This window comes from Pundamilia nyererei, unplaced genomic scaffold (assembly GCF_000239375.1).
Source record: "Pundamilia nyererei isolate P.nyererei 1_Seehausen unplaced genomic scaffold, PunNye1.0 scaffold00005, whole genome shotgun sequence".
Classification (NCBI taxonomy): domain Eukaryota; kingdom Metazoa; phylum Chordata; class Actinopteri; order Cichliformes; family Cichlidae; genus Pundamilia; species Pundamilia nyererei.
In genome coordinates, this window is record NW_005187406.1 from 2,147,799 (window position 1) to 2,156,980 (window position 9,182).

Consider the following 9,182-nt stretch of genomic DNA (forward strand, 5'->3'; position numbering starts at 1 on the left):
CACACACACACACACACACACACACACAGTAATGTGCACACATGCAAAAAGTGATTACAAAACCACAATATGCAATCCATGTTTTGGTCTAGTGTACATGCTGGAGCGCTCTTGGTGTGGTCCTGATCTTAAAAATCAAGTACTTTTCCCTTCATTGCAACACTACAGATCACACCCTTGTGCCACTTGGTTATGTCTAGAATCATTTTAATTAATTTAATTTTAGATTAAATATGTTAGCAACCAAAGAAATCATAAGGAGGTTTTGAGAGCAGTACCCTCTTTGTGTCTGATTCCAACCAGTGACTGACAGCAACCTCCAGAAAACACTTGCCAACCAGTTGGAAAATACAGGCCTGTGTGATTGAGGCCTAAGCTGGCCAAGTGGCGCTACCGTTACCGTTTCACAGATCATTAAACAGGGCATACTATCCAACCAGTTTGTTCAATTGTTCATGTAGATGCTGCAAGACATCCTTGGTTTAGGTCCCTTGCCTGTTTTGAAACAAAAAAAACCCCTAAATATATCATTTTATTGTTTTTCTGTTGCAAAACCTGAATGAATGCAAAGGTTGAGGTGTTGCACTCACAGCCCTGCGATTGCATCAGCAATTTCCAGTTGCTGGCCTAAATGTAGCTGGTTGAAAGAATATGCAATATAGCAATTTCTGATTGCTAACAGAAAGGATCATATTAATAATAAAAAATAAGAAGTAGCTACACTTCTAGGGTACCTCAACAAAAACTGTGGGAAAGGCACTTAAAAAACTCACTGCCATATTCATGCCATTTAAATCCATTTTGCAACTGGCCCAATTAATGACATGTGTGATTTATGAGCTGAATCGAAACCAGACTAAACCATTTACAAGCCAAGAGAAACACAAGAAGTTGACTGGTATCCCTGAGCTAAGCTTCCTGATGCTGATGTGAACAAAGGAACCTGGTGAGGTGTGTTTATGACGTGCCCAATCGTGGAGACGCTGGTATTTCACCTGAAAGCAACACTTTAAACCTTTAAATGCAGTGTCACACAGTCAAAAATAGGCTGTGTGCAGCCAGATCAGAGGACAAACAACAAACAAAACAATAATTGTTTTGCCAGCATCAGCTGACTGACAGTGAATAGAGCTGACCCCGACGTGCCTCACTGAAGCAGCAGCTTCTGGAGAAAAGTGTGTCAACTGTGCGCTGCATGTGACTTCTTAACAACAAGAGCGCCTCGCTGCACGGCCGTGGATGCTGCTTGTTCAGAATGGTAACCATGGTGATCTACGATGAACGCAGAAAGCGATTAAGTAAAGCCGTGAACACAATACAGCGGCTGTTACCGGCCACTCAACACAGTCACTAAACTCAGGAGCCAAAAAGGGTCTGCACTTACAGCAGCAACAGTTGGCAGCTTAAGGCATACGGTAATGGATACTGGGCCTAGATGAAAGGAGCTGGAGGTATAATGGAGTGACTCAGCTCATACGGCGCATCTAATGTGGCTGATTACGTAAGCCAATAAATTAACCTGAAGCATAAGATGGGGATGAACAGCAAAGATGTATAGAGACAGATCAAGATAAAGAAAACCACCAATATTCATATCCAAATGTTCTAATAATAACTAGGTAATTAAACTACAGTCCAGTGTGCAAAACCATAAAAGGGATGCAAACAACAATTATTTTCTTGATTCAAAAGTCTCAAATATGACAGAAAGTTGCAGAAAATGAGTTTTAAAAATGATTTTGTCAAACTGAAACTTAAATAAGCTCCATGTTTACTATTAGAGTAATTACTGTGGCTGTGTGCAATGAAGTGCCATCTCATTGGCTTTGAAATGGTTGCTTTGAAATTGCAGCAACCACTCATAATTAGCTGCCATCTTCAAAGTGACTGTGGTGCATCAAGGCGGCGATTAAACTGCTATAAGATGGAGTCACCTGCTACAAAGCACGTGTGCACACGAGATGTGCTCTTCAGCGCAGACTGGCTCAGATTGACTGCAACGCGTCGGCAAATTAGCAATCAGTGTGAGTCAGACTGTAGCTGGGTGGAGACAGGTGACCTCCGACCAGACGACCTTGTGATAAATTGGACGCTGGGTTGTTTACTCATTATGCGTTTATACACCACTCTGCATTCAATCATTAGTTATTACTAGGCTCTGGCTCTCTCTAAAGTGTGCTTTTTATTTTGTCCTCTCTTCCTCCCCTCACCCCCAACTGGTCACGGCACATGGCTGCATCCTCCCTAAGCCTGGTTCTGCTAAAGGTTTCATCCTGTTAACAGGGAGTTTTCCTTACCACTGTCGCCAAGTGCTTGCTGAAAGAGGGACGTCTGATTGTTGGGATTCACTGTAAAGTTGTATGGTCTCTATTTTTCAATATAAAGTGCCTTGATGTGAGTGCTGTTGTGATTTGGCAACGTATGAATTGAATTGACTCCACACTCAACCAAGCAAGCAACTATACTTTTAGTCAATCACCAAATGCAAAAAATATTCAGTGCAATCACTTGACAACCACCAGTTTTTTCCCCTGGTGACAGGCAGTTTTCTAAGTTATTTGAACTTTTTTTATGATGGAACCATTATTGAGACACATGGTAATGATCTTGTTAGTACACTGTCATTCTAAGTCTTTGAGATGTAGCGCTTGGTTTTAAGCAACACTTGGAAACAGCAGCCTAACCTTGCACGTATGGCTTACCAGTGCCACAGAGGCATCCCAGCTGATACATGCCATTGTTAATGTGGAGGGGGAACGCCCAGAGTCACCTATCTTTGTTAGCTCTACGGTGACATTTTGTTGATTCCTGTAGGGAGAGTTTCTTTTCAACTTGAGCCTCTCTTCAAGTCGATCAAGGACTTTCAAATACAATGCATGATTAAATTGCATAACACTCAGCTATGTTGTTAGATATACCATCAAAAGAGGATTATATAATATTGTTGTTTATAAAGCCAGTCAATTATTAACAATGGGGGAGGAGGATAAAAGCGTTGATGAAAACAGTGCAAGCTGAGAGGATGATATTTAAAAGTATTTGTCAATGTGCTGACCGCACGCTTGGGAGAATAGAGGCACACAACAAAGCAGCTATAATTAAAAGAGATGCAAGTGACTGTGGCAATCTACCTCTGCAACCCAGATTATGTCAAACACATCTAAATTTAGTTGAGGTGGTAGGCAGTGGGGTGTGCCAACATGCTTAACTTGAAAAACTCTAAACATTTGAGATGTTTTTCTGGTTCATCTATGTCTGAGTTCCCACACATACATGTGCTTGTCTCACACTTCAGCACCACCCATTATTGCCAAAGTGTTACTGTCACTCTAGTTACTGACATGAAACACAGATAAGACATGTGACGTGCATTTCCAGCTCCTTATGCTTTATTCTCTAACAAGAGTAGATCTCCGATTCAAAATAATTCTTATCTTAAGCTATGCTTTCATCAACTTTGAATGGCAGGTTTGTGGGTTTGATGCGTGCCTAAGATATTAAGGATATACGCTCTCTCACAAGTAGAAAAACTATCTGAAACAAAGTGTTTAGAGCAGCCTGAAGCTGTAACTTTTAACTCACCGGAGGCTTTGTTGATGTTTAATATGCAGATCATCAACTGTATGGCAAAAAAAATAGGAAAAGCATATGAAGTCCCCAATAACTGAAAGTTATATGGAGTAAAATTCTCACCGCATTCAAGGTCTGTGAGCATTCATTTTAATGCAGACAGCAGTCATAGTCTATAACTTCCTATTGCCAAGTTATCTCCTCCAAAGGTGTCACTATCTGAGCACATTACCTGCCGTAAACAAAGATAGACAAAGGGTCAGAAAGTTCATTGACAGCAAGCCACAGTAATCTAAAAGGAGAAGAGAAAATAAAATCCCCAACATGAATCACATGCCGCTATCTTTCTGTTTCACTGTCTTGATTCAACATCAGTTCTCCCGAAACTCTCTCTCCTTCTTCTTTAGAAAGCGTGGCTCTGGGACGCAGCTTCCTGTTTGTAGAAGGAGAGATTTCCTCAGAGCGGCTGCTCGCTGGACACAGTGTTCTGCCTTCGCACAATCACAGGAACCCAGGGGGGCCGGCCGAGACGGCCTTTTGCACTCCCAGGCTTTTTGCAGACTCAAGCAGCCACAAACATAATGGACGAAACAGAGCATGCTCGCTTTGCTCCAAATCCAACCGCTGACAGACCACTCACTCAGAAGGCCGTGCATATGAGTGTATGAGGGATTAACCCTACTTGTGCATACATAAGAGCAAGTAACTACTGCATGCATGCACACACGTGTCTGTTTTCTGCATTACACTCTCTCCACTTCTAATTTACTGCTGCTGAGTGCAGACAGGGAATTATGAGTATTCCAGCTGTCCTGCTTCTCCTGGTCCTGAGTTTTTGGCTTTAGGAGCAGAATATCTCCATAGACCTCCATGTCAGTGCTGCTGTTGCTAAAGTAAACACAGAATGCGCATCAACACACTAATAACCGCAACTTAACAAAGCTGCCAACAACTTATTTTCTGCCAGCCCTGTCTGCTCATGTGCATTTTCATTTACCGCTGATTAGTTGGTCGGTTTATTACTTATAAATGTTACAAGTCCAAACTACACAAATTATTTCTAAATTAGGCAAAGTGTATAACACACATCTGTCATCCTATATCTGCACTGCCTGACTGATACATAAATCATATAAAACAGTACAATAGAAATAAAACAAATTAAATCGCTTTGAGTTTGGATTTTGCAACTTATATATTCTATTTTTAAACCACTGTTAACCATTGTAAAAAAATAAAATAAAAAATCCTTGAACCCACCTATTAGGGTCTTTTATCTGGTACCATCCACTGTTGGCTGTGCCCAATATCTGCCTAAGGTGCATACCCATAACACCTGACATCATGAGAAAAACCTCTGAGGGTGAAAAGATCCTTTGACATGTCTCACCCTCATGTTTTCACAAGGCTGAGCTTAGCGCCAGCTTTAGATATCCAGTTACACAGGGGCAGCATGTGTCATCACACAGAAACATAAAAGCACTTGCCGACAGGTCCACACACGACAAAATAAACCCTTACTTATTTTTTCTAAGAATGGATCTAGCCTCAACACTGCCGCACGCCTCAAATTCAAAGGAATGACGAAAGGAGATTTTCTATGCTCTTCTCTATTTTCTTTCCTTTATATATTATTACAATGACGGATGTGAATATTAAACCATATCTCAGGCTTTGGACTGCTTTAAAGCTCCATTTCAGACAGTTTTAATAATTGAGGATATCACTTCTGGAGTGATCTCAGCCACACAGCTCTGGATGCCAGCGCTGAAGCAGCTGCTCAAACTTTCTGTTTGCAAGGGTCAGCCAATCAACCAGAAGAGCGTTGTGTTAAAGAGAGATGAGCTAAAACACTGATTTTCAGACCCATTATTGAGTGAAGGGCTCCGTCAAGAATAAAAGAGGGCTATTTTTAACTGTAAAACAACCCAAAAATAAAAGTGGAGGCGGCACATAAAGCCACTGCCACGGTCTCATAGGCTTTAGAGTCAGCACAGCGCTTGAATTTGATGCCTACACTCAGCTGTACGGGGGCAAGCAGGAAAAGACATGGACTAGACAGCAAAGGTTTAACCCCTTTGTCACAGACATATCAGTATAGTGTTCATGAGATATCAGACACAGACTCTTATCATTTTATATGACTCTAACAGCCAATATGGTAGGAAACCCAGTATCTTTTATAACTGTTTTTTAATGCTCTAATAATAAATGGCCAGGTTTGAAATCTTCACCCTCTTCTACATAAGCACTTACCAAAAAAAAAAACATTTGAAAAACTGCTAAATCAGTTCAGCCTTAAGAGTTTTTCATCCTTCAGTCTGGTTGTCAAACGATTCATTCATGAAACCTGCTCTACTTGCCAGTGTAGCCTTTCCTTTTATTAGGTTTTTTTTTAAATTAATATCAGTTCATGTGACTCTCTTTCTTTGAATTTCACAGTCAGAACTGCTACCAAACAAGTTGGTGTTAATTTACAATAAGGTTAAGAGTTAAATTCCGGTCCAACAAGCTTTAGAAAGCTGCTCAGAACAGCAAGAAGAAAAGTGTGTCTGCTAGTTCGCCTGTAAAGCTTCGGAGCTGAACACAATACTTGCCTGCCGACTGTTTGATTGGCGAGCTGTTTCATCCGATTGAACTGCTTCTTCATTTTCGCTCCCTTGCCAGTTTAGTCGTCCACAGTTAAGCTTCAAAACCGGCCTTTGGTTTGTCATGAACTTCACAAGGGGGCCTCTCCCAATTTTCCAAGCTGTCGCTATGACAGGGAAAAACAAGCGAGAGCCATTGAGCCCAAAGCCAATTAAAAATAGTTCGTAGCCGAGCTAGCCCCCCGAGCTAGCCCTTCCCAAGTGGAAATTCTAGGCAAAAGTTCCCGCTGGGGGCGACGGCATGACCCGCGAACCTCCTTTTTGGTATCTTTGCGTGCATTAAAGTCCCAAAGTAACCCGTGGCTAACTTTCACCGGCTCCGGCGGCTTTTCATGGCTCCTCTCGGTTGCTGGCTTGTCTGTTAGCCGAATAGCTAACACTGTTAGGGGAGCTGGATAATCCGTCGGCCGCTTTTTTCCACCAGAGAACAGCAGATGACTGAGAGCTGAATGCGCAGCAGCAGCACCTCACCTCTGCCACTGCCAGCACACACACACACACACAGCGGCAGGAAGTAACGTAAGTGCACGGCCAGCATCTGCCAGGCAGCACCACCTCCACCTGGACACTGCCAGGAGAAACCTACTCAAAACAATGCCCTCCTAAACTAAAACACCAGGATGTTTGTTTGTTTTTGTTTTTCATTTCTATCACTAATATTAGTATAGTGGAAAATGGGGGAAGGGGGGGTACAAAGGGCTTCTAGCAATATATATATCACTATCATATAATATCACTAATATAGTGAAAATTAAAAAAAACACAGACACATTTTTGGTTTTAGCTCAAATGGGTTGAATGCACTTAAACCTTGTGGATCTAGTTAATATAAAGCATCTAGGAGTTTGCTCACAGGGTTTCCACATAGAACCACATTCATTTTGTTCAACCTTCTTTCCTCTTCCCAGCAGCTTAAAATGGTTTAAAAAATAGTATCTACAGTGGTGTGAAAAAGGAAGCTTTCTTTCTTCAGTCAGTTCTGTGAAAAACTAAGTGCAAGTGATTGAGCAGCTTGTAGAGCTACCTTTAGGAGCAGTAATTTCAGGTGTTTGCTTTCTGTGTGAGTTTATCAGTCTCTTGCATATTTGTTGGGGAGGTTTGGCCCAAACCTCTTTACAGTGTTGTTTCAGTTTATTGAGGTTTGCAGGCTGTTTCTTATGCTCAGCTCTCTTGAGATCCCGCCACAGCACTTCAGTCAGGCTGAGTGATTGCAGCACCTTTCCTTCCTGTTTCAGTCTTTCTGTTGGAGCTCATATTTGACTCCAGATATCTGCATGTACAGAGGAGTTCACGGCTGACTAAATGACTGCAAGGCCCCCAGATCCTGTGTCTATAAAACAAGCCCAAATCGCCCCTCCACCACCGTGCTTGAAAGCTGGTCTGAGGTATTTTTGTGCTTCGGGTTTTGCCAAACACGGCACTGTGCATTATGGCCAGACATCTCCACTTTGTTCTTGCCTTGTTCCAAAAGTCTTGTGGTTTGTTCAGATGCAACTTTGGAAACCTAAACCGTGCTTCCATGTTTGTTTGTTTGTTTTCTTGGGGGGGGGGTTAGAAAGGGCTCATGGCAACCTTTCCAAACAAGTCATATTTGTTTTTTTCTAATTGTACTGTCATGAACTTTAATATTTAATGAGTTACTGAAGCCTGCAGAGTCTAAGATGTAGCTCAAGGTTTTTTTTTTTCAGTTTCTCTGAGCATTGCACGGTTTGACCTCGGAGTAAATGTGCTCTCTTGTGGTATTATGTTAATGCACCTGAATGCTCCAGACCTACAAACTGCCAAAACAGAGGTGCTCACACTTGCTAATGGCCAATGAATCAAGTGCATTAGCAGCTGGCTCCTTCTGACCCTCTTAATTCCAACAGAAGTAGTTGAGGGTGTGCTTAAAAACCTTCTTCGTTTCACACAACTGTAGATTTAACTTTGTTAGCTTGTTTGTGAATTTGTAAATATTTCCTGCTTTATGTTTCCTGCAGGCTTGAAAGCCCTCTATATGCTCATTCACGCAGTGCATGTTTTTGGCCAATAATTTGTTCCACTGTAAAACGTAAAACTATAGGAATTTGTTTTAAGTTCCAGTAATGAACTTTGACTCCAGTAATGTTCCTTTTCTTTAACATGAAGATGGACCACATCATTAACTACAGTCACACCACCAAAAATTCACTATGCAAAATCTAATAAAAGTCTCCAGACTCATTGTATTTAAGCAAAGGAAAAAAAGACTTAATTTAAACTGGCAGGACAGATAAGAGCCTTTGGTTTGCTGCTTTCCTAAACAACAAGTCACTAAAATCTAAAGAAAAAAACATATTACCATTTGAATATATTCTGACCTAAGCCAGTCAAAAATACAATAAAAAAGTTTCACTGACCTGAAACAAAAGAAATTAGGCACATTATAAAACAAAAAGATAAGGAAAAAATGCAAGTAAAGATGGGACTTTCCACAAAGACCAGTGACTAAACAGCTTGGAAGTGAAAAAAATGGGAGCAGGGTATGCAGCTGCTGCAAAAGACACTTTCAAAGCTGTTGATATTACAGACTTTTTATGTGGCTTTATGTTAATAATAATTAGGAATTTCATTCAACTGATAAAGATCTACTCTTTTAACGTGGCCTCCAGGGTTTAATGATCTCAAATTTATGTCAAACCCACCAAGAATGAACACAAAAGATGTTCTTTCTAATAAATAAATAAATAAAACGAAAGCAATGACAATACACAGAAAGAGATGGATTTTACAGGAAGCATTGGCATCACCAAGTCTGGGAATGGAGCCCACATCCTTTTTGCTATATGCAGCAATAAAAAAGGTTATATATTCACCCTTAATGCCATTCAACTCAAGTAACCGACACCAGTGAAATGGCTCCAAAAGACTTATGCCAAGAGCCAAATGCATTACGCTTCTGTAAGATCGAAACTGTGGATTTTAAAGATTTGCCACTCAGCTGTT

At 41.0% G+C, this 9,182-nt stretch overlaps 1 protein-coding gene across 4 annotated transcripts in view; it reads right to left on the reverse strand.

Moving 5' to 3' along the window:
* arhgap17a (Rho GTPase activating protein 17a) overlaps window positions 1-6,786 on the reverse strand; it is a 33,235-nt gene extending 26,449 nt beyond the window's left edge. For 2 of the 4 annotated variants that reach the window (XM_005721734.2, XM_005721733.2), the window contains exon 1: window positions 6,168-6,785. In XM_005721734.2, the coding sequence (XP_005721791.1) occupies window positions 6,168-6,220 (53 nt within the window). In that variant the 5' untranslated portion in view covers window positions 6,221-6,785. Of the gene's footprint in view, window positions 1-6,167 lie in introns of all 4 variants that reach the window. The other 2 variants (XM_005721737.2, XM_005721735.1) reach the window with 2 other exon arrangements.
* Window positions 6,787-9,182: the final 2,396 nt, after the last annotated feature.